General features: G+C 44.0%; 1 protein-coding gene across 3 annotated transcripts; it reads right to left on the bottom strand.

Annotated features, from left to right (window-relative positions):
• Positions 1-1,584: 1,584 nt before the first annotated feature.
• Positions 1,585-24,435, bottom strand: Ddx19b (DEAD-box helicase 19B). 3 transcript variants are annotated; one of them, XM_021256710.2, is made up of 13 exons: positions 21,235-21,441; positions 20,756-20,835; positions 15,841-15,889; positions 13,857-13,910; positions 13,081-13,216; positions 11,786-11,878; positions 10,825-10,927; positions 10,160-10,274; positions 9,109-9,286; positions 8,592-8,829; positions 7,584-7,746; positions 6,961-7,152; positions 1,585-6,591 (listed from the first exon to the last, which is right to left on the bottom strand). In XM_021256710.2, the coding sequence occupies exons 6-13, from the start codon at positions 11,845-11,847 to the stop codon at positions 6,530-6,532; spliced, it is 1,113 nt and encodes a 370-aa protein (XP_021112369.1). In that variant the 5' UTR covers positions 11,848-11,878; positions 13,081-13,216; positions 13,857-13,910; positions 15,841-15,889; positions 20,756-20,835; positions 21,235-21,441; the 3' UTR covers positions 1,585-6,529. The 3 variants fall into 3 exon arrangements, with proteins under 3 accessions (XP_021112369.1, XP_021112368.1, XP_004842930.1); XM_021256709.2 differs by lacking the exons at positions 20,756-20,835; positions 21,235-21,441 and adding an exon at positions 24,334-24,435; XM_004842873.3 differs by lacking the exon at positions 20,756-20,835 and having other exon boundaries at positions 21,235-21,444.
• Positions 24,436-24,972: the final 537 nt, after the last annotated feature.

The raw sequence follows: 24,972 nt of genomic DNA, 5'->3' as shown, positions 1-24,972 counted from the left end.
AAGAGGTAATAGAGTGGACAAGGTTGAAAATATGAAGGGACAATGAATGGAGCCTTTAAAAGCCAGGGGAGGGGCTAGGGTTTTAGCTCAGTGTTTTCGCTGCCTGCTGCACAAGCGCAAGGACCCGAGTTCAATCCCCGGTACCAAAAATAAAAAATAAAAGCCAGGGGAGGGAATTTGGTGGACTGGTAGAGAAAGTCAGATTATAGAGCTACATCTCCCATTGGAATAGGAGGAAAAGCTAAGGATGGTTGCCTAATGGAGGGAAGTCTGGTAGTAGACACTTGAGGGAATTTCCTTATGTTGACTGATTTCTTGGAACAGGGAGATTATTTGCTGACACCTGAGGGATACTGGGTTGGAAGATTGAGGTGAGTATGGAAATGGTCATTTGGAGTGTGGGCAGTTAACCAGAAAGATCCACGGGCCTGGGTGTAATCCCAGGTACTGGGGAGGAGAAGCAGGGGGTGTCACAAGGTGAAGTCCAGGCTGGGCAATTTAGTAAACTCCTATCTTCAAAAAATTTAGAAAAAGCTGAGCATGTAGCTCAGTGGTTGATAACACCTGGGTTCAATCCCCACTACCAGGAGAGGAGAGGAAGGGGAGTTGGGGGGAGGGATCATCCATGGGGCTAGAGGCATTGGAGGTTTTTCTGAAGTTGTCTCCATTGATGTTAAACGTTATGAAATCAGATTATAGAACATGTCTCTGTGGCCTAATCTTTTAGAAATTACAAAACAATCCTCAACATTGGGACTTTGTTGTTAAACCTGGAATCAAAAGTAGCTACTTATGTCTGAGAGGAAATTAAATAGACCAGAGCATAATAAACCTGGCACACTTGGCCATACAACCTGACCAAGGGCTGAGCTGTCCTTTGGTGTACGCAGTGAGAGTTTACTCTTGGGGTCGGGGATTTAGCTCAGTGGTTCCGGCACCTGCCTTGCAAGCACAAGGTCCGGAGTTTGATCTCTGATACCAAAAAAAGAGAGAAGTTTACTCTTAGGGACAAGGTAAGAACCCACAACCATTTGGCTGTTCTCCAACTGGGAATTCCAAGGATCCTGGAGTCATATGGATGAGGATGTGACAACAGTTAGAAAATGTGTAGTCTTCCAGGGAAGTTCTGTCTAGACACCCCTCTCCGACTTTGGCAAAAGGTGGCATAGGTGTGGGTTAAAGGGCTGCATAACAAAAAGGTCTGATCCCTCACCCCTACCCTTCCTCTGACCAGGAGATAGGGCTAGGGCAGAAGGGATATCTCACCTGACAGCTGACAGGCCAGCCAGCTACCACTGTCAGGCTTCACACCCTTTTCCCCATCTCCTGCTCCTATTTCATGTCTGGCCCAACTATGGAGCAGGCCCCAGTCCTGCTGAATATTAATGCCAGAGCAGTTGCTAAGGGAAGGAGAAGCATCCACCACCTCACCCGGCCTCTGACTTCACACTAGATGTTCGAACCTGCTCTGACGAAGCCTAGTCTCTCATTCAAATAAGCAAGGCCGGGAAGTCTTTTAGCAGTTTCTCAAGAGGCCCTCACCTCCAGTGTTATTTTTAGGAGATGATGCAATAGGAGTCAGGCAACAAAATAAGGAACATTTATTCTCAAACAGAAAAGCAAATTCATGTAAAAATGCAACAAGTTTCCAAGAATCTATTGTCTATTCCAAGCCCACAGGAGACCTGGAGGGTCCCTGAAATCTATACCTTGGGGTTGTTACTAAAGGAGGGGTCAGTCCCTTTTTGTTTGAGACAGGGTCTCACTATGTAGTTGACTGGCCTTGAATTCACAGTGTAGCCCAGGCTGGCCTGGAACTCATGGCAATCCTGCCTCAGCCTCCCAAGTGCTGGGATTATAGGTATGCATCACCACACCCAGAGAGTACTTTTATAAAAGTCACAGGCCTGACATTTTACACACTAAGTGTATGAGATTCAACCCTAATGCCATCTGTTCTTTCCACACCTTCCTTGTGTGGGGTTCTCAGAATTATTATGTACAGTGAAAATAATTTCTTTGGGGGGCGTTGCTGGAGAGAAAAGGTAATTTTTAAGAGCCACAAATCCTTTTGGGAATAACATGAAGGTGTAAAAGCCTACTACTCTTCAATTCCTTAAGTGCATTCCCTTTTCTATGTTCTCAGTACAACCATCAACATTTCAGCACTGGCTGTGTGATAGGACTGATGCAAGGAAATCTGATTTCCCAGCTGCAGCCTTTCCTACTGCCACTGTATCCAATATCCTGGCTATATGCTACACCATTTTTCCCCCCAAACTAATTTTATCACTTCCTTTTTGTGTAAAAACCTATGAAAGATTACTGATTCCAAGTACCACTTGGTATGATTTGGATGATGATGCCCCCTCTAAAATTCATGTTGAAATTTAATCTCCAGTACTACAGTATTAAGGAATATGGTCTTGCCAGGGATTTAGCTCAGTGGTTCCAGCCCCTGCCTCGAAACTGCAAGGTCCCAAGTTCAATCCCTGGTACCAAAAAAAGAAATATGGTCTTCGGGAAGGGCTAAAAGGAACTAGCATCTTTTCTTTTCTTTTTTTTTTTTTTTTTGAGACAGGTCTCATTATATAGCCCAGGCTGGCCTGGACTCACTACGTAGCCCAGGTTGACCTTGAACTCATGAGGATCCTACTGCCTCAGCCTCCTGAGAGCTAGGAGCACAGGCATGCGCCACCACACTCGGCCCCTGAATTACATCCTTATAAAAGGGCTCAAGGCTGAGGGAGGGCTCACTTGCCCTTCCATCCCTTCTGCACAGGAGGACACAGTAGTGCTCCCCTATGGAGAATGTAACAGCAAGGTGCCATATCGGGTTCAGAGAACAGCTCTTCCCAGACATCAGCCTTGCAGCTGCTTGGATTTCCCAGCCTCTAGAACTGTGAGAAATTTGTTCTTTATAAATTACCCAGTCACAGGTACTTTGTTATAGGAGCACAAAGAGACTGAGATACCATTTAAACATTCTAATAGGTAATCAAAATATAATTTGGTTTTTTTTTGGTACCGGGGATGGAACTTGGGACCTTGTACTTGCAAGGCAGGCAACAGAACCACTGAGCTAAATCCCCAGCCCAATCAAAATATAATTTGAATAGAAGTAAAAAATGGAAACAAAGCTTTTGTACATACGGATGGGAGGGGGCTTGAAGCAGGAATGGGATTAAATAAAATTTATCAAAAAATAATTTAACTGTGATCATTAATCATCATTTTCTTTCCTTTCTGAGCCTCTGCCCACAAGGCCAGGCTACCCTCCTTAGTACCCCTCCAGTGTACTTCCTTTATCCTAGTGAACTTCCTTTCCTCTTACGATTCTTTTCTCCTGCCTGGGGCACTCTTTGTCACTGAGAATCCTTCTTTTTTGTTATTTGCAAACTGCATTCCTTCATAAAACCTCCTCTAACCTCAGAAATACTTATCTTCTAAAAGAAAAAAAAGAAATACTTATCTTCTGATATCAATGGTGCTTTATATGAAATAGCCTACAGGTAAAATAAGAAACAAGAGATGTAAACAACATAGGAAGAAGACTTAAGTCCAAGCCCCGTTTCTACTCTTTTCCTATGACTCAACAGAATACAGGACTTTGTATTACTGGCATCAGCTTCCTGAATAGTTATCTCACATCCTCTCATTTACCAGCAGAAAAAGGGAATGTAAATAGCCCTCTGGCAACTGACCAGGGCCCTTGGCCTATGGAGATTTCATAGCTACTCAAATTGAAGCAACAACTGAAACAAAGGAATAACATGTTTACTCTTCACTTATTACTAATACTGGAAACAAAAAACATACTGCCACTTCCTTATACTCAGAAATGACGTCTTAGTAACATGAATCCTTCATAGTTAAAATCAATAAAAAATACATCAACAATTAGTTCTTATGCATACTGCCAATGAATGATACTTAAAAAAACCCAATAAAATCCAAAAGTTTGTGGATAATAAACATATCCAAAGTTTTCCACTGGACCAAAAATTTCCTGAGTTTCTCTGTTCTAGAGTGCAATTTATCAGTTTGCAGATGTATATAAATGAATGAATGACTAAAATCCCTGGGGACCAAAGCTCACCAAACAGCATATTTTTACATCACTGATGTCTCTAGGCTGCACGAGGTCACAGAAGCAACTAGACCATTGAGCCCTAGGAGACAGGCACTGGAATGAATATGGACTGTGAGGGAATATTGTTCACAGTGACATTGGAGAGACTTTCCAGAGGCGTCCACACCATTAGGCCTTCATGTTTTTAAAAGATGGATAACCCTTTGGGAGTCTCATCTAGAAAATACCTTTAAATTTAAACACATGCATATACCTTGTACTACACCAAGTTTTTTGGGGTTTTTTTGGTACCGGGGATTAAACTCAGGACCTTTTGCTTGCGAGGCAGGTGTGGCATCCCTGAGCTGAATCCCTGGCCCACTATACCTTGTAGATGAAGCCTATCCAGTGACTTTCTAGAGGTTCAAGATCCTAGATTAAGAGCTGCTGATACACACTTCTACTTCTATTGAAGAGTTGGCTGCACATCCCTTACCATTTTCCTTCTGACTTAGGGCCACAACAGTAGATGAGTTATGTTTGCTGGGAGGAGTGTAGTCAGACTGCAGTCTAGTGGGCCATCTATATGCTTCTTTAAACACTGGCCATGTTTTTAGTTATTTCACAGTTGCTTCACAGGACTTCAGGAGAGCACTAAATTTCTTCTCTTCTTACAAGACTCCCAAGATGGGTCAAAGTTGACCAGAAACACTGAGAAAACACTATCTATAGTCCAATACCCACTGGGGGAAAGTGGCAGAATTGACAGTCTCCTTCTTCATAATGTCAGATTGAGGAAACCACCTGGAAGTTGACATTGGCCACTTCCCTTCCCAGGTGACAGATCTGATCTTAAAACACAAAAATGTCTAAGAGAAAAATCTGGAATTTGAGTAGTTCTCATCACATAAAACCTCTTCCATGGCTGGAGATAGAGCTCAGTGGTAGAGTACTCTCCTAGCACGTGCAAGGCCCTGGATTCGATCCTAGCACTGCAAAAAAAAAAAAACACACACAAAAAGTAAAATTCCTCTTCCAGGTCTACTGTATCAAGGCCAAAGAGGTGAGAACTCCTTTGGGGTGGGATTTTAGACTACTCATTTTTTTTTTTTTGGTACCGGGGATTGAACTTGGGTCCTTGGGCTTGCACAGCAGGCAGCAAAACCACTGAGCTAAATCCCCAGCCCTTTCAGACTACTCTTGCAAATGAGTTTCATCTCATCTTTGATCTGTCCCTCTGGGGATACCAACAGCCTTGACCACGTATGGAAAAGTGTCCACTTCTAACGTTTGCTCTGGTATATTTCATACATGAAGGCCAAGTAAGGATGGACCGAGGGCCTTGGTGATGCCTCTTGTCTTGGACAGATAAGTGGCTGTAGTCCCTAATCGCACCTGCTTATATTCCAGGCACTGTAAACACAGATTTTCAGAATCCTTTTACAATCAAGATGCCAAATATCTGTAATCATCCCCCAGCTGTGACAAAAACTGCCTTGTGTGTGATCTGGAAGCAAAGCAAAAACTTATGCCTACTGTTGGCCACATGTGGAGTTGCCTTGAGACTAGCCACTAGAAATGAACCTTCAATTTTCACTGAGAATTCAAACCTCAGATCACTGTCTAGTTGCTTGAGGATACTATAGGTCAAGGTGATCTGAGAAATATGAAAAGGACACTCCAAGTGCCTGTGAAACCAGGTTTTGGTGCAGTCCTGGGCTACTACTCATTCTCAAGATGCCTACTCCATAGAACTTACTTAAGCAAAAGGCAAAGACCCATCAATAATAAAATGTACACTGAACAGATTGTATCTGCTGAAAAGAACGAGTCACAGTCCGGAGACACAAACCTGCATACAAAGTTTCCAAAGTTGGCATTTTGGTCCATCACAGCAAATCCCTTCCTGGTATGGGCTATGAACAGAGGGCTGGCAATACTCTGTTCCATATCAAGTCCAAAGCAGAAGTTCACAGGGCTGCTCTGTTGCCTCCTGCCATCCTCCAGACAAAATGACTCTGCTTCCAAACATATCCTACTTGGAGCTTCTCCCTGTGTTCTTTTCACCTCTACTCTGTCACTTCCACATGTGCTGAAGGCTGCCTTGCACACTCTCAGCCAGAGAAGCAGGGATTGTTACAAGGGATGTTGGACAGGTAATCAGCTACAGCATCTAGATTAGCATATTGTGGAGAAAATGCTGGCCAAAGACAGACAAAATGTCCAAAAAGTAAATTTTGTGTATTCACACCTAATCCTCTAGTGGTATAAACAATTAACCTACCATTCCCCATCATTTTCACAAATTTTGGTCAAGTCCAAACATAATTTAATGAGGTAGGCAGTGTCTTCCTCGTGTCTTCGTCTGTGGTAACCGTCGAGGCTCGGGCAGAGCAGCCCTGGACTCCGTGAAGGGCGGTGACGGGACGAGGGCGGCACCAGGGACTGGGGAGCTTCTCAGTTGGCTATTTTCTCAATCTCATCCAAATCATCTGTGTCCAATCTTTCTATCTTCTTATCTGGGGGAAAGAGACCAGCACGGGCTTGCCGTGAAAACGCAGCTCCAGTCGCCCCGAAAGGGACAGCGGCAGGGAGACAGGAGACAGAAGGCCCCACCTAGCCTTGGGACACCACTCCCTGGGTCACAGGGATCCTTCGTCTAACCACAAAGGCCTGGAGGGGAGGTCACTGGCACTGACACTCAGCGCCCCAGGCCCCCCAGCCAGGCCACCAGGTGAAGGCCCCACAGGTGCTCCCCAGAAGGTGGGGGGGACGAGAGGAAGGGGCAGGCACAAAGACGGTGGTCCCTCTCGGGGCCACAGGAAAACCCTCCTTTCCCCACCTGTTCCTCTGAAAAGGGCAGCAGGCAGAGGTGGCCCGGGACTCACTAAAATGCTCCTGGATCCTGTTGAGGATGTTCATGCTGTGCTTGCTGTCCACCATGTTCACGGCCAGGCCCCTCTTGCCAAAGCGGCCGGTGCGCCCGATCCGGTGCAGGTAGGTCTCGTTGTCCGGGTTCCTGTCCTTGTCCACAGGGAGATCAAAGTTGATGACCACAGACACTTGCTCAACATCAATACCTGCAGAAAGGGTCGGGTGCGGAACCGAGTCAGGGCGAGAGGCGACGTCCCCATCACCCACACCCCCACTCTGGGTGGAAGAGGAGGCTGGGACCTCTGGGTTGTGGGCACAGGACGGCACACACAGGCCTGTGGCACAGCTGGAGGAAGAGAGCAGACTCTGGCAGGTGCAACAAGCGCGCAAAACCAGAAAGCATCTCTGCAGACAGCGGAACCCATGATGCTGCCCGGAGCGGGGAGCAGGGCCTTTCTCAGGCAGGCAGAGCCTCAGCACCGCCTTTCACCAGGACAGGGCTCCTGGCTTCCGTTACACGGGATGGGGAGCCACTGCAGCCGACCCAGAGGGCACCGAGTGTCCTGGATATGAGGATTCCTCTCGCCACTGGGGCCTGGGACCCCGAGCCAGGCAGACCAGGGTTGTCTCTGCTCACCTCGGGCGCACACATTGGTGGTCACCAGAACCTTCTCTTTGCCCTCGCGGAAGCGCTCAATCACTGCAGCCCTCTGCTCCACCATCATCTCGCCACTCAGCAGAGCCACCTGGTGGCCTTCTTTCGAGAGCTCTGCCGCCAGCCAACTAGCTGTTTTGCGGGTCTGAAGCCAAGAGAATTCTTTTCAATGAAGATCTATACCAAAGCCAAGCGCAGATCCCACCAAAACATGGCTTTTCACGGTTAAAACACAAGCCCCCGATTCATTCAGTGAGCAGTTAGCATTCAAATTTCACACAGAATTTCAGCCACATGATTTGTTTGGATGAATTAACTCCTCCTACTTTTTCCTCTAGAAAGATTGTGCATTGAGCCAAAGATCTGCGTGTCTCAATAGTCCATATCCTTAATGTTTAAAAATTATTTCACTACACACGTGTGTAAATACCAAAGAGTTTCTCTGGTGTGAAAAACTAAAAGTGTAAATAAGGTTCAAATGGTATAACTGATGATGTGAAATAGGAAGAAAAGGTCTAAAGGAGTAGGGGAAGTGGGAAGAGTAGGGGAAAGGAGAGAGGGAAAAGAAAATAATATGAGAAAAGGAAAAAATGGAAACAAAGTCTCTGTAAATAGGAAAGGGTGGAGGGGGTGAAGGGAGGGCAAGGAAATGGGGAAAAAATAAGAATGAAGATACATCATAAAGGTACAAGATCCCAATGATGAATGTAACCATTTTATACCTACAACGTACCAATAAACTTCATGGAAAAAAAAAATTATTTCACTGGGTGTTATTTAGGGGTTTTTTCCAAGCAACTTCTAAGAAGAGGGATCACAGAAGGCCTGGCTCATCACAAAGTCGTCCCCTTAAAACTCAAGAACCTGAGACCATGTGGGGGAGGTGGACGTGATTCTCATTTTCACACAGTGGAATCTGGTCCTCCTAAGCAGGCGGTGGGGCTGGCTGGGAGGGGATGGGCAGCCGCTGCAGGCCCCGCTGCTACTCACATGGCAGAAAATCATGGCCTGAGCGATGGTGATGGCCCCATAGAGGTTGCACAGAGCCTGGAACTTCTCATCTCTGTTGCTGCACAGGACGTAATACTGCTTGATGGTGTCCAGGGTCTCCTCCTCGCGCTTCAGTTTGATGATGTTGGGGTCTGGGACCACTTTCTGGGCAAACTGCCACACAGAGTCTTCGAAGGTAGCAGAGAAAAGCAGCATCTGGCAGTTCCTGGGCAGCATCCTGTAAGGCCCCGGGTGTCAGCAGAAGATCTGAAGCACGGTCTCCCCGGCTCAGATGGGCTCTAACCACAGCAGGCTGCCACGGGGCCAGAGACTCCGGGGAGGGGGAGGAGGCACAGGGGCGGCACAGGCTCCCAGGTCTCCGTTCACAGCCCAGGCTGGCAGTATGCTCAGAGCCGATGTGCAAATGACCCGCAGGGCAACGCTGCTGCACAGACCAGAGGAAAGAACCCCACAGAAGTAGGAGGCCTTGGCAGCTCCTCCCGGCCTGAGCTCCTACCTCTGAATGCGGATGCTCTGATCCTGGTGGCCCTGAGTAGCTATCATCACGTCGGCTTCATCCAGCACAAACACCTTGATCTTCTTGGGGTCAACGAACTTGAGCTTGGAGCACCAGTCCAGGACGGTCCCGGGGGTGCCGATGACAATCTGCTCACTGATCTTCTGACCTCTTTCCACTGTGGAGATGAGATGTTTGCTGGCGGTGTTTCCAAGGCAAAGCCAGCATTCTCCTCTGAGGTACTATGTATTTAATGCTAATTTTTTTTTCTTTTTGAAAACTGAGGATGGAACCTACAGCCTTTGCACTGAGCTATATCCCTAACCTTTTTTAATTTTTTATTTTGAGACAGGGTCTAAGTCACTAAGTTGCCAGTGTTGGCTCAAAGTCACTCTCTTCTGGCTCTACCTCCGAGTCCTGAGATTACAGGTGTGCAACATCACACCCGTCTTAAGCTAATGTTTTTGTTTGGATTACTATTTTGGAGGAAGATAAGAGAGCGCTTAGGATAAAAATGATGAAAATATATAGTAAAGACATAAACAATAAAAACATGAAAAAAATTTTTTTGGTGTGCGTATGTGGCACTTAGCTACATGACTAGCCATATTTTTTAGGGTTTGAGATGAGGATTCAGTAAGCTGCTAAATTGCCCAGGCTGGACTTATACTTGTGATCCTCTTGCCTCACGCTCCCAGAGAGGTTATACAGGTGTGCTCCACCACACCTGGCTTGCTTGTATGTATGCATGTGTATGTATGTATTTGTGGTAACTGAACTCAACAGTGTTCAGTTTAAGCCAAGCGCATCCACCACCAAGCTACATCCCCAGCTCTTTTTTTATTTTCAAAAGGGCCTTGGTAAGTTCCTCAGGTTGGCTTCAAAATTATGATCCTCCTCCCTCCACCTTCCAGAGTGCTGGGATTATAGATTGTGCCACTATGTGGCTTCATTGTACTATTTTAAATAATGGGTATGCTTTGAAATTTTTCATCCCAAGAAGAAATGATACCGATGGGTTTGTGATTCAGTATCACATAGTCATACTCACATTTATTGCCTCGAACAGCATAAGCCAGCTTCAATTCAGGGTAAAATTTACCCATCTGTTCAATCACTTTTCCTGTTTGCAGAGCGAGCTCATACGTCGGGGAGAGGCACAGACACTGGTAGGGAAAGAGTGCAGAACAAGAGTTCAAGACAAAAATCTCTCACCAAGGTTCATTCCCATTAGAACCCAGTCACTTTTCCATCTGAGGCTGAAGGAAAGAATATGTAATTGAAGTTATAACATTTGATCCTAGCAGCTGCAGAACTGTAAACTAGAATCCTTAGGGTTCAGAACTCTGGAAGGGTGAAAACCTTTGAAAACAACTACGGGCCACTGAAGCACAAAAACCCACCCACAAGCATGGATCTGAAATTCCAAATGGAGATGGTGTTCCTTTTCAGGTACTCGGAAAGTTCTGACAACTTTCTCATGGATGACAGCTGCAGATGGAGGCTTTTCCTGCAAGTGAAAAAGTTGTGCCTGTGAGCAGTATCCCAGAACTGGCAAACCATGGAAAAGTGGAGTAAGATTTTTATTACCACCATACCATCGGTGCTTCAGCTCTAGCAAATGAAAAACCAGTAAAAGCTTGAATTTTAAGCCATCAATGGAATTCTTTGTCTAGGTATTTGTTAACAAGAAACCCAAATTCACCAAGTCCTTACCTGGGGGTATCTGTTTGCAGGTTCTACTTGGCTTAGCATGGCCAACACAAAGGCAGCTGTTTTGCCAGTACCAGATTGAGACTGGGCAATTAAATTCTGTGAACTGCGCAGGAAAATAAACTGTTTAGAAGCTTAAATGTCAGTGAGTTTTCAGTTGATACAAATGAAGAACAGACAGCTATGGTGGCATAGTCCCATAATCTAGCTACTCAGGAGGATGAAGCAGGATTAAAAAAAAAAGTTAATCTAGCTACTCAGGAGGATGAGACAGGATTAAAAAAAGTTTGCAACTGGGGATGCAGCTCAGCAATAGAGTACTTGCCTAGCATGTGCAAGGCTCTGGATTTAGTCTCAAGTATCACACACAAAAAAGGAAGTTTAAAATAAAAGCTTTGGGCCAGGGATTTAGCTCAGTGGTTTCACCGCCTACTGTACAAGCACAAGGACCCAAGTTCAATCCCCGGTACCAAAAAAAAAAAAGAAAAAAAATTAAAATAAAATGAAAGCTTTTAGGGCTGGGGATTTAGCTCAGTGGTACAGTCACCTGCCTCGCAAATCCAAGGTCCCGAGTTTGATCCCTGGTACCAAAAAAATAAATTAAAGAGAATAAAATCTTTTAAAAATGGAAAAATGCTGGGCATGGTGGCACATGCCTGTAATCCCAGCACTCAGGCAGCTGAGGCAGGAGGATCACCTTGAGTTCAAGGCCAGTCTGGGCTACATAGTTCAAGGCTGGCCTGCACTACAAAGTGAGACCCTGTCTCAAAAAATAAAGAAAGGAGGAAAGAGGGCCTGGGGATTTAGCTCAGTAGTTTCACCACCTGTCTTGCAAGTGTAAGGTCCTGAGTTCCATCCCCGGTACCAAAAAAAAATTAAAAAAAAAAAGAAAGGAAGAAAGAAAGAAGGAAAGAAAGAAAAAGAAAAACAGAACAATGGAATAGAGTTGTATCAGGATACATACGGTTCAGCAAGCATCAAAGGCAATGCGTTCTCTTGTATTTTGGATGGACGGTTGAAACCCATGGCATAGACTCCCTGGAGAAGCTGTGGTTTTCTAGAAAAACCATTAATGAAAGTCAGTCTCTTTGATTAATGAATGTCAAAATCATCTGGGAGATTTTTTTTTTTTTGGTACCAGGGATCGAACTCAGGACCTTGTGCTTGCAAGGCAGGCTTGGTGGCACTGAGCTAAATCCCCAGCCCATCTGGGAGATTTTTTTTTCTCTTTTTCAGTGTTAGACAGTTTGTAAATAACAATAACTGAGTTGAACATAATGTGTGAATACAGCAAAAGCCTTTACAGATTACCTAATTTTTCCTTAAATTCTTTTATTGGTACATTTTAGGTAAACAATACATTTATATTTATCATTGGGTGTTTGTACCTGTACATGATGTATCTTGGTTCTTATTTTTTCCCCATTACCTGTGCGCCCTTCACCACCTCGATCCTTTCCTATTTACATAGACTTTGTTTCCATTTTTTTCCTTTCTTATAGTTTTTCCTTTCCCTCCTTTCCTTCCCCCTTCCCCTCAAACCACCCCTACCGCTTTGGACCTTTTCTTCCTATTTCAAATTATCAATTATTTGTTTTAATCATTTTAATTCTTATTTACACTTTCAGTTTCTCACACTAGAGAAACTATTCAGTATTTACATGTGTGTCCTATTTATTCCACTTATGAGTATGGCCTCAATATGCAACCATTTAGCTATAAATGTCACTAGTTTCTCATTCTTTATGGCTGAGTAGTACTCCATTTATATAAAAAAAACTTCTTTATCCAGTTTCCAGTTGATGGGTACTTGGGCTCTTTCCAACCTTTAGCTATTACAAACTGTGCCGCTATAAACATAGGTGCACATATATCACTGTGGTATGATTCTTTTAATTCTTTGGGGAAGATACCCAGCAGGGGAATAGCTGGGTCAAATGGGACCTCTAGTCCTAGTTGTTTGAGGTATTTCCATACTGATGTCCATAGTGGTTGCACCGGTCTGCACTCCCACCAACAATGGAGAAGGGTTCCTTTCTCCCCACACCCCCACCAGCATTTGTTATTGGTTGATTTCTTGATAGCAGCCATTCTTTCTGGGGTGAGGTAGATTACCTAAAATTTTACTGGAAAGCCCAAAGCAGCTAAATCCATTTATTAACCTCATGTTAGCTAAAAATGTTCTGCTGTATGAAAAAATATGACAGGTCGAGCATCTCTATCTAATGCAAAAGGGAGAATCAGAAAGTAAATACTCACAGGTGGAGCTCTTCAAAAGACTTCACGGAGTAGAGAGGGGAGCTGGGGTCCCGCTGCAACACTTCCACTTGGTTTGTGTTATCCACAAGGTTGCTTCTGATCAGCTTGTTGAGTAAAGACTGGGCAGCTCTGTCCTCTGTTGGGAAAAATAGAGCAAAGACTTTTAAACTTCCATAAAATCCACCATGCAGTCTTTTTTGTACCGGGGATCAAACTCAGGACCTTGCGCTTGAGAGGCAGGCAGAAGAACCACTGAGCTAAATCCCCGGCCCCCACCATGCGGTCTTTTGAATTTAGCTACCATTGATAGTTCAAGTAATAACATGTACTTTAATAGGCTTTCTTTTTTCTTTTTTTCATTTTTTGGTACCAAGGATCGATATCGAAAAGTCCTTGGAACACAGGGTGTGCACCCCCACACCCAGTTAAAAATTCTTTTATAATGCCTGTACAAGATAATCAGCCAGGGAATATTTCATGCTACTGCTGAAGTTCATCAGTGGTTCTACATAAAATTTCTCTAAAATGTAAACCACTAGAATCCCCTCTATTGATTTTTTTTTTTGGTACCGGGGATTGAACTCAGGACCTTGTGCTTTCAAGGCAGGTGAGGTGCCACTGAGCTAAATCCCTGGCCCCTATTGATTATTTAAGTTGAAAAATCTAATGCTGGAACTCAAACTAAAGAGGAGCCAAATTTGGTAAAAAAATGAAGCCTATAATAACCAAGCTTCTTAGAAGGTAGAACCTCATTTATATAGCTTTAAGGCTGTTACCTTTCTCTTCTTCATCTGTCTTCTCTTCATTAGCATTGGTCTTGACAACAGCACCTTGATCAGATACAAACCAGTCATTAGTCAAGATCACATTCCCCACACAATAATGGAGACAATTCAAATTCTAGGACTGTAGAAACATAAAGCCCTGAAGGGCAAAAAAATAAAGGAGGAGGGCCGGGGATTTAGCTCAGTGGTTCCACCACCTGCCTCGAAAGCAGAAGGACCCGAGTTCGATCCCTGGTACCAAAAAAATAAATAAATAAATAAAGGAGGAAACCAAGCCACTGATAAAGGGTTTTGCTGTTGTTGATTGTTTGTTTGTTTGGTACTGGGGATCAAACTTGGGTCCTTCTGCTTTTGAGGCAGTGTTGTTGTTGTTTTTTTGTTGTTTTTTTTTGGTACCAGAGATCGAACTCGGGACCTTGCACTTGCAAGGCAGGCGCCCGAGTGTTGTTGATTTTTTAAGACAGGGTCTTGTTAGGGCCGGGGATTTAGCTCAGTGGTTTTGCTGACTGCTGCACTAGGGCAAGGACCAGAGTTCGATCCCCGGTACCAAAAAAAACCCAAAAAAAGACAGGGTCTTGCTATGCCGTTCAGGCTGGCCTGGAATTTGTGTAGATCCTTCTGAGCGCTGGGATTACAGGCATGCACCACCATGCCCAGCTGTCCTTAAATGAAGTTTTAAAACATGGTTGCTTATATTCAATTCCAGGTCCCCTTATCCTGTCTCAAAAACTAACGATTGTTTCCCTCATAGCATCAATATTTCTGCAATAGTATAGACACATAATTACAATAGCCATGAAACCACCTTCATGCTTAATAGAAGGATATCTGTGCAAACCATGTTCTCTCAATATGGAACATAATAATGTCATTAAAATCTGTGCTTTAGGGCCGGGGATTTAGCTCAGTGGTTTCACTGCCTGCTGCGGAAGCACAAGGACCCAAGTTCGATCCCCAGTACCAAAAAAAAAAAAAAAAAAATCTGTGCTTTACACAGTTGGTTAACAAATATAGAGTCATATAAGGTAGTCATACAAAAGTGTTCAGAAAAAGATTAAGTGAATTCAGAGTAATATAAATGTTACATTGCCCATTTATTGAGATTTTTTTTTTTTGAGCTGCTAGGGATTGGACCAAGGGTCTTGCACACGCTAGGCATGTGCTCCACCACTGGGTCTCTGCCCCCAACCCATTATTTATTATTTATTATTTATATGAGGGTTTTTTTGGTACTGAGGATTGAACTCAGGACCCTGCGCTTGCAGGGAAGGCGCAATGCCACTGCCCATTATATTTTGGACAGAGGAGTTCAGAATGATTAGAACAGGTAAATAATTAGGTTGTTCACACTTTATCTACTTAATCCCAAACTGAAAAACAGGTTTTTGTTTGGGGGTTTTTTGGTACCAGGGATCGAACTTGGGACCTTGTGCTTATGAGGTAGGCAACAGAACCACTGAGCTAAATCCCCAGCCCGTGAAGAGCAGTTTTTATTTATTTTTTGGTACCGGTGATAGAACTCGGGTCCTTGCGCTTGCGCAGCAGGCAGCAAAACCACTGAGCTAAATCCCAGGCCCTGAAGAGCAGTTTTTAAAAGAGCAACAAGTTAGAGGCTGGAGATTTAGCTCAGTGGTTCTGCCGTCTGGCTCGCAAGCCCAAGGTTCTGAGTTCAATCCCCAGTACCAAAAAGAAAAAAAAATAAAAAAATAAAAGACCAACAAGTAATCCTTGGCAGTACACCTATGATAAGTAATAAACTTATAATAACTGATATGCCTTTTGGTATCTTCATACTTATACAGAACATACTTGGTCAAACATCGAGTTGACTGATTCCCAAGTCAAACAAATGTCAGTATCTGCTAGACCTGCCTAGTAAAAATACAATTTTCCCCCCAGGTAATTGATATGCTAAAACAAAAATACAGTACTAAAAGGAAATCACATTTGTTACCACACTAACTTAGTTACTCACCATTGGCATCTGGTTTGATTTTCTCTTCCTTTAGATGCAAGTTGCTCAACTAAATGGAGAATATGGTAAAGGGAGGGGTTAAGTATCAGGAAAATCACTTAAAATATTTTCAATCAACACAGCCACCCTAACGAAAGTAGGCAAGAAAAGAGCCATTCTTTTTTTTTTCCCCGGTACTGGGAATCAAACTCAGGACCTGATACTTGCAAGGCAGGGGCGGTGCCACTGAGCTAAATCCACAGCCTGAAGAAAGCCATTCTTAAAATCTACTCATTAGGTATATTCATTAGCAATGCCTCACTCAATAGGTGGTTCTACTGGGTTCCTTTTGCTTAATATTTTTTTCTTCTTTTTTTTTGGTACTGGGGATCCAACTCGGGACCTTGCGCTTGTGAGGCAGGCGCTGGAACCACTGAGCTAAATCCTGGGTCCTTTTTTTCTTCTTGAGGCAGGATCTCATTATATAACTCAGGCTGGTCTTGAGCTCACTATGTACACCAGGCTGCCCTTGAATTTGAAGTAATCCTCCTGCCTCAACTTCCCAAGTACTGGGATACAGGCATATGCCACCATATCCAGCTGCTTATTGCGTATCTGAATGAGAATAAAAATTTCCTATAAATGCAGCAGTAGGGGAAAGATGATTACAAGGAGCTCAAAATCTATACTTCCTAATTATAATTTGTAGAATTATAATTTGTGACTCTGCATAACACCCCAATTACAAAGATTCACTGGCATATCCTTGCAGGTCCAAACAAGAGGAAATCTAAAGAGACACTGGCCAGTGCAGTCTCATTTTAGACGGAGACCCAAGTAGGAAAGCCTACAACTCAAAGCATGTGTGGGTTGGTCTCAGTTATGCTGCAGGATATGTTCGAGCCAAAGCACTGCGGGATGCTGACAGGCCTGGCAGATTCAAGTAGCCTACTACTGGTTGTCCAACATTTTAACTAAAATCTTAAAAGCATAAGGCACACTGTATAATCAAAATACCCACCAGTCTGAGGTGGGACTAGAAAGGAAGAGGCAAATCAAAGAACATTTCAATGAAAAAATCATTAGGACTTTGTCAAACACTGTAAATTCAGGTATATCCTAGCCAGACTTATCTCTCCATTTAGAATGTAAATACCTTAAGGATAGGGGATAGTTCTACTTGGATCTAGTACAAACAAGTGTACTAATTCTGTAATATGAAGTGGGGCCTACATCATCATCTGGGAAAGAGTACAAGAAACACCACCACAATGAAGTGGTTATTTCTTTTCTTTCCTTTTTTTTTGGAGACAGGTTCTCCAATTCAGGCTGGCCTCAAACTCATGGTGATCCTCCTGCCTTAGCCTCCTGAGTTCTGGGATTACAGGCATGCATCACCATACACAGAGAAATGGTTATTTTATTTTATTTTATTTGACAAGGTCGCACTATGTAGTTCAGGCTGGTCTTGAACTCACTGTGTACCCCAAGTTGGCCTCAAACTTGCAAAGATCCTCCTGCCTCAGCTTTCCGAGTGCTAGGATTACAGAGAAATGGTTATTTCTTAAACTATCACCAAATTCTTTATGGTCTTTAGGCTCAAATCTGTTTCCTCCAAGTCCAAGAGTGAAAGAGGAAAGATGGAGAGACAAAAATTAAAAAAAAATTTTAATTTTTATTTGCCTATTTTTGTCACAGTGGGGATTGATCCCAGAGCCTTCACACTGAGCTACATCTCTAGCCACCTCACCCCCCCCCACACTTCTTTATTTTGACACAGGATCTTGCTAAGTCATCCAGGCTGGGCTTGAAGTTGTGATACTCCTGCCTCAGCCTCTCCGAGTGCAGGGCCTGGATTACTGCTGTGCACTGCCATGTCCATCCTGACTGGGTTAAGAGACTCCTGGAGAGGTTCGCGGGATCATGGAGGCACTGTCCTCATGGGTGGAAAACACAGGGATGCTCACGGCGGAATGTGCTGTTAGGGAGACAGAGTGGGAGGTGGGTCTCGGGCAGGGCTGCCTTTGGAGGGTGCATTTCCAGCTGGTGCTCTTCTTCCCCGAAGCCAGGAAGTGAGCAATGTTGCTCCCTCCCTCTTCTGCCATGATTTCCTGCCTTGGATCCTGGCAATCATGGGCTGAAACCTCTCGTGTGAGCCAGATTAAACCTCTCCCATTCTATGCTGTGGGTGTCAGGTACTTTGTCCCAGCAACAGGAAAGCTGGCCGCCACAGGTGGTTAGTTGGGAATGAAGGAGCCCCACTTGTACTCGTGGACACTGGAACAAAGTTTCTTGTTCTGGCCTGTACTGATTTGGGTAGAGGGAAACAGAGGGAGGACATACTGGAACGACAACCAGAAAGGAAAATGGCAAAAAGGAAATCATAAAGACATAAAAATCCTTCATTTGATCGGGGATTTAGCTCAGTGGTTTCGCCGCCTGCTGCGCAAGCGCAAGGACCTGAGTTCGATCCCCGGTACCAAAAAAAAAAATCCTTGATTAATTCTGAAGGGTACAAAACTGTTTTGTTTTGTTTTCTGTACTGGGGACCAAACTCAGGACCTTCCCCTTTCGAGTCAGGTGCAGCGCCAGTGAGCTAAATCCCCAGCCCTGTTTTGTTTTGTTTTTTGAGACAGGGTCTTGCTATGTAGTTCAGGCTGGCCTCAAACTGAAAGCTATCCTCCAGCCTCAGCCTCCAGAGTACAGATGTGTGCCACCACACCTAGCAAGAAGTCTTGTTAACTATGAAGCCATCAGCACAGTGCATGAGATATAACAGATGCTCAATACATGCATTTAATTATTTGTACTGGGGATTGAACCCAGGGCTTCTGCAGTGACCTACATCTTCTTTTTATTATTTTACTTATTTATTTTGCAGTATTGGGGATTAAACCCAGGGTCTCATGCATATTAAGCAAGCGCTCTAACACTGAGCTGCACCCCTATCCCTTTACTTTTCATTTTGGGACAGGTCTTGCTAAGCAGGTAGGGCTCCGACTTGTAACCCTCTAGCCTCAGCTTCTCAGAGTGCATGTGCCACCACATCTGGCTTCAATGCATTTTAGTCATTGCTAAACCAGCTCCCCCACATCCTGCCAAGGAACCTAGTTTAAGTCTAGAATTTTTAGAAGACAGGCCTGGGGATGTAGCTCAGTGACACAGTAGTTGCCTAACTGTGTGGGGCCCTGGGTTTCTGGGTTCAATCCCCAGGGCTGGAGAGAGAGAGGGAGGAGGACAGGGAGAGAGACAGGGCAATTTAAAGAAATGTTAGGTTACCAAAATACATTTTGTTCTTACCAACTGAACTTCCAAGTAACAGATTTTATAAGGAAGAGAAGGAGAGACAGAGACAGGAAAGGAAGGAGGAGAAATAGAGATATGCAGACCGACTGATTTATTGGCAGTATTTACAGGAGAGAAGCTAGTTCTTATTTCTATGGTAATAATTAATACCTAAAATATATAACAGGGCTGAGGGGTATAAATTGAGGTATAAATGAAGTATAAAGCATTTTAATATTTAACCATAAAAAGACATTCAATAATAAGATTTTTTGTTTTGTTTTGTAGTGCTGGGGATCAAACTCCGGGGTGTCTATCAGTGAGCGATATCCCCAGCTCTTTTTTATTTTTGAGACAGGGCCTCACTAAACTGCCTAAGGTGGCTTATGATCTTCCTGCCCCAGTCTCCCAAGTACTACCTAGTATCACACACACATCTAATACATCCAACAATGCAGTTGAACTTCAAATGTGTTATACTAGTGAAAGAAGCTAGACTTTTCAAAATACTACATATTGTATGATCCTATTTTGTGATTCCCAAGGGCTGTGATTACAGGAAGTTCTGCACCACCACACCTAGCTTCATAACTTTCATTCATAACTATCAACTATTAAAAAAATAAGAAAGTTGGGAGGGTGGGGATTTAGCTCAGTGGTACCATGCCTGCCTGGCAAGTACAAGTTTCTGAGTTCGATCTCCCCCGCAAAAAAGTTGTGGGCCAGAATAAACTTTTCTCTTTGTCAGTATTTTTTTTTTGGTACTGGGGATCAAACTCAGGACCTTGCACTTGCCAGGCAGGCACAGTGACACCGAGCTAAATCCCTGGCTCTCCTCAGTTTTTTTGTTAAAAAGCATATTCTTCTTTTTGGTACCAGGGATCGAACTCGGGTCCTTGTGCTTGCACAGTAGGCGGCGAAACCACCGAGCTAAATCCCCGGCCCATGGCCACTCTTAACTAACGCCAAGTTTGTTGCATCTGGGTGATGTTTTAGATTTGCCTTAATTCAGTATCTTCAGTAGATTAGTTAATTGTTAGACCCCACAAGAAGCAGAAAGCATTTTACAAAATAGACAACTAAAAGTCCTCAGAGGAAGGAAATCTGTTCCTTGCCTTCAGTGCCATGTGTAAGTATCACGGGAACTTGATGTTACCAATATTTTATTTTGGTAGGTTTGGTAAGAAAAAACTTTTTTGTAATGAGATTATAATTCAGCTTAGACATTTAAATAGGTGAAACATGAATGCTTAACTAGTATTAATCCAGTGGTATGTATACTGCCCTTAAAATCATAGCTCTGTAAGTTTTAGAATTTAACAATTTAAAGTTATAATGCAAGAACTTCATATTTTTATACTGTAATTAATTAATATTGAAGTACCAATTTCAGAGCATCAAATGTTTTGGATTTTCCTTTAACAGATTTACCTGAAGGGATATTTAAACATATTTAGATCATTAACTTGTTTCTGTGTTAAAAATGAAATTTAAACTTTTTTAAATTACTTAAAACTTTACTTTATTTCTTTTCAGGTACATATCCCCCCACTTTTTTTCTAATAAAGAAAAATCTTGTAAAAAAAAAAAAAAAAAAGATAATTGTATGAGTTCTGGAGAAGTATTAACTGAAATAGGTCCAAAGCCTTACCAGAATTTAGAATGTTGAGGTGGAGGAAATTTATTCTGCATACTAATATTTAATTCACATCTTCTTTACAATGTATCAGGCTTAGAAAAAAAGAACAAAGTTATGCGGGGCTAAGAGCAAGCTGGAGAAAGTACAGAAATATGAATAAGACAAGGTTCCCTGAGCCCAAGAAGCCCTGCATCTGAGGGTGGATAATGACACCTAAAAAGGGAATTACTGTACAATCCAGGGTCCTGAGTGTAAGCTATGCTCAATTCTGAAAACAGGAAAACAGGCAGGCGGCTGGGTGCTTTAACCAAGGGAGCATCCACCCACATTTATATAACTTGGGAGGTGGCCGGATAAATACAGCCAGCTTAAGGTCCAGATTCCATTCCTCCCCCGCCCCACAATCCCTGAGCCAAAACGTCCTTTTGCAGGGACCAGACCCAGGCCAGAACGAGTCCCCCACAGCCCTTCTACAGGTGAAGCCAACTCACCGACTCAGCCGCCGCTTCTTGCTCGTCCACCGCTAGAGCCCATGAGTCAGTGGCCATGGTCCCGGGCGCGGGTGGGACGCTGGCGCTGGTGGACTCCCTGCTGATGCGGGGCGATCGTGGGCTCTAGGGGATCACGGCAAGCCCCGTCCGTTCCCACCCACCGAGAGAGAACTCATTTACTACCGCGCGGGAGACCGGAAGCGGCGCGCCTCAGTGACGTCAGACTTGGCACTCACCCCCCCCCTCTTTGGGCTGTCACTTCGGGTCGCCTTCAGAACCCCTCCCCACACTCCTGTGCCCATACCCTATACTCTTATCCGACTGAGGTAGTTATCTGACATTGCCTAAACTCGGATCAACTGATCCTCCAACCAAAGAACAAGATCACGTTCCCACCCAGCACGGTGGCATAGAAGACGCTCATACAGACTGATTATCAAACAGCAAACCATTACAGACGGTCAAAATGTATAAAGAGTTATTTCGCTTTCCAGATTGAGAAAGTCCGGATGTTGGCCATCAGCCCTGTGAAACAGCCCCTTTAGTTAAGGATTTGTCCCACCTTAGGTGGGCATGGTGGCACACACCTGTAAACCCCAGCACCCTGGGAGGCAAAGGCAGAAGGACTCCAAGTTCAAGTTCATCCTGGGCAACTTGGAACCTTGTTTTAAAATTTAAGGGGAAAAAAGGAAGAGGATAGCTAGGGATGTAGCTCAGCGAGAAGGCCCTGAGTTCCATCCTTAGTACTACAGGCAATGTGACATGCAAGTTCCAGAAATTTAGCTTTGAAAATACTTAGAAATGTGCTAGGCGAACGTGCTGCAGGTAGAGCATCAGAGACATGAAAGAGTAAGGCAGTTTCAGGAGCTGAATAGGTAAGGTTGCTGGGGGAACTGTCAAGAGTAGCTTAATTATCGAACACAAGACTTTTGTTGGAATTCACCCTCCTGGGTTAGAAGCCCAGCTCTCCTCTGTAAAGGTTGTGTAACTAACTGGGAGAAATTTTTTAATGGAAATATTTCGGGCTTTTAGAAGATGTAAAATAAGGACTGAGACACTTGCTTTCCCTCTAACCTAACTGAATTACTTCCCTAGAAAGAAGGCAGGCAATTTCCTGCAACCTGACATCCTTATTTTGCCAATTTTCCATTACAACAATTTAATCTCAAGTGATGGTGGGCAGATGTGCATATGCAAAAAAGAAAAAGGCAAACACAGCTTGGGAGCATCACTCAAGTCAGAGGCAACCGTAAGAAAAATTTCCCGGAGAACTTACGTTGTTTCACATGGTTAAAGGAGGTTAAAGATTTCTTTTTTCAAAACAAGTTTAACAAAGAATTAAATCATAGGAGGTGCAGGATTATACACAATTATACACAACTTGTACAAAGAACAAAACAAAAAAATCCAATTGGGGATTTAGCTCAGTGGTTCCGCCGCGCAAAGTCCCGAGTTCGATCCCTGGTACAAAAAAAGAAAGAAAAGAAAAAAGAAAATGCATGGAAGGAGGAATAAAGGAGGGAAAATGCATATGTACCAATTCCCCAACATGAGTGTAATTATTATTACAAACAGAGATACTACTAAGAATAAAAGAAACTGATATTAGAGGATGCTTCTGGGGTGACAGGCTCTAGGCTAGGATAGAAAACTTCCTTATTGATGTGTACGTTCTATCCTCTGAAATTATTTTCCATGTGTTCATTTGCCTTTTAAAATTGAATTTCAATAGAAGGAAAAATGGAAACAAAGCTTTTGTACATAGGAAGGGGAGGGGACTTGAGAGGGGCTAGGAAAAAATAAAATGTATTAATAAAAAAATAAAAAATAAAACTGGGTTTCAGGCAAAAAAGAATGGAGATATAACAAATACCTAGGGGTTTTGTTTTTTGGTACTGAGGATCAAACTTAGGACCTTACACTTGCAAGCCAGGTGGTGGAACCACTGAGCTAAATCCCTGGCCCCAACAAATATCTAGGTTTAAGAAATAAAACATGATTGAAAGGAGGGCTGGGGAGCTAGGCATGGTAACTCATGTCTGTAAATCCCAGCATTCTGGAGGCTGAGGCAGGAGGATCACTGAGAGTTTGAGGCCAGCCTGGGCTACATGGTGAGTTCAAGGGCACTCTGAACTACACAGCAAAATCCTATCTAGGGGGAAAAAAAAAAAAAAAGGAGGGTTGGGGATGTAGCTAAATGGTAGCCACTACTTGCTTAGCACGCGCCAGGTCCTGGTTTAGATCCCTAGCACCAAAAGCACTTCAGTTGAAGCCTTCTCTATACTTACTTGTCTCTCAAGAGACAAGAACTGTCCAGAATTTGGTGCTTATTCCTCCTGTACAAACTATTAGCTTGTGTTGCTTTTCCTATTAAAGAAGCCTGGTGTTGGTGGCACATGCCTGTAATCCTAGCACTCTGGAAGACTGAGATAGAAGGACTGCAAATTCAAGCCCAGCAATTAAAAAAAGGTAGGGATGGGGCTCAAATGTAGCTCTGTGCAAAAGCCCTAGGTTCTATCCCCAGTACTGCCAAATAACGAGTAAAATAAAACCACTTAAAAATAAGCACCAAGCTTGGGCGTGAAGACAAGTGCCTATAATCTCAGTACATGCTGTGGGAAGCTGAAGCAGAGGGATTACAAATTCGAGCCCAGGATTTGGCAAGATCCTGTCTCAAAAAAAAGCTGGGGATGTAACTCTGGCATGCAAGAAGAGTCCCTGGGTTCCATCCCCAGCGTTGTAAAAACCAAAACAAAAGTAAGTACTAAGATTCTACACTCTCCTATATCCACTCCAACAGCTACCATGAGCGATGTGAGACTCCAGATAAGAACGAACCTGGTGTCCAACGTGGGGCATGGTGAGGGGAGGGTTAGGGACCGCTGACAAAAACTGGAATCTGGCCTGCAGTACTCACTCCCACCTGGCCTTAACGCTGGAGGACCACAAGGCTCTGGCCTGAGGCCCGGGCCCAACTTATGCCGAAGGCTTGATGAACACTACGTATCATTATTCCCTTCCCCTTCTCCTAGAGGCAGAGGTGGGGAAAATGTCTAAATGTGAAAAACTGGGTCTGTTTCTACTCCGACATATACTCACACTGCCCACCGCCAGGGCGAGTGGAAATTGTCCCCAGGGTCGGCCTCGGAAACTCCCGGCAGCCCCAGCCATCGCTGCTCAGCATGGCGGTTACACTACCTCAACCGCCTCTTTTTGTCTAAGCCAAGCCCAAGCGTCATTGGCTAAAGCCTGGAAGCCGGTTCCTGCCAGCCAATCAACTGAGGCGTTGAAACAGGGCTTTGCGCATGCGTTCAGACCTGGGTTGCAGCAACGACTAGCGCTAGCCTCCAGCAGAGGGCCCCCTTGTGTATGTAGCTTTGTCACTTGCTGCAGAATGTGTTTCTGTAATTGGAAACTCCATGAGGGCAGGGTAGTATCTGCTCTTTAAAATGTTGATCCTGGGCCGGGGATTTAGCTCAGTGGTGCCGCAGCCTGCTTCATAAGCGCAATGGTCCAGAGTTCAACCTCCGGTACCCCACCCCCTCAAAAAAAGAAAATGTCGACCCTCAGGGACTAAGACATAGTCATCACATATTTGGTTAATAAAAATAGATGAGGAATACACATCCCTAAGATAAGTCAAGCTTTTTAAATCCTTGTTTTGGGGGCCTGGGAATGTAGCTAGGCTCTGGAGTACTTACCTAGCATGCATGTAAACACTAGGTTTGATCCTTAGTA

This window comes from Heterocephalus glaber, unplaced genomic scaffold (genome assembly GCF_053883595.1).
Source record: "Heterocephalus glaber isolate CG9 unplaced genomic scaffold, H.glaber_assembly_v1.0 deba00000071, whole genome shotgun sequence".
NCBI lineage: Eukaryota > Metazoa > Chordata > Mammalia > Rodentia > Bathyergidae > Heterocephalus > Heterocephalus glaber.
This window is presented reverse-complemented; position numbering and strand designations above follow the sequence as displayed.

Coding starts and splice junctions, on each gene's coding strand:
- Ddx19b (XM_021256709.2), bottom strand. CDS start 24,405: ATGGCTGGGGCTGCCGGGAGTTTCCGAGGCCGACCCTGGGGACAATTT. Junction 11,879..13,080: donor TCTTTTGAAGAGCTCCACCT/GTGAGTATTTAC, acceptor TGGTTTTTCTAG/AAAACCACAGCTTCTCCAGG. Junction 7,747..8,591: donor AGGCCATGATTTTCTGCCAT/GTGAGTAGCAGC, acceptor TCTTGGCTTCAG/ACCCGCAAAACAGCTAGTTG.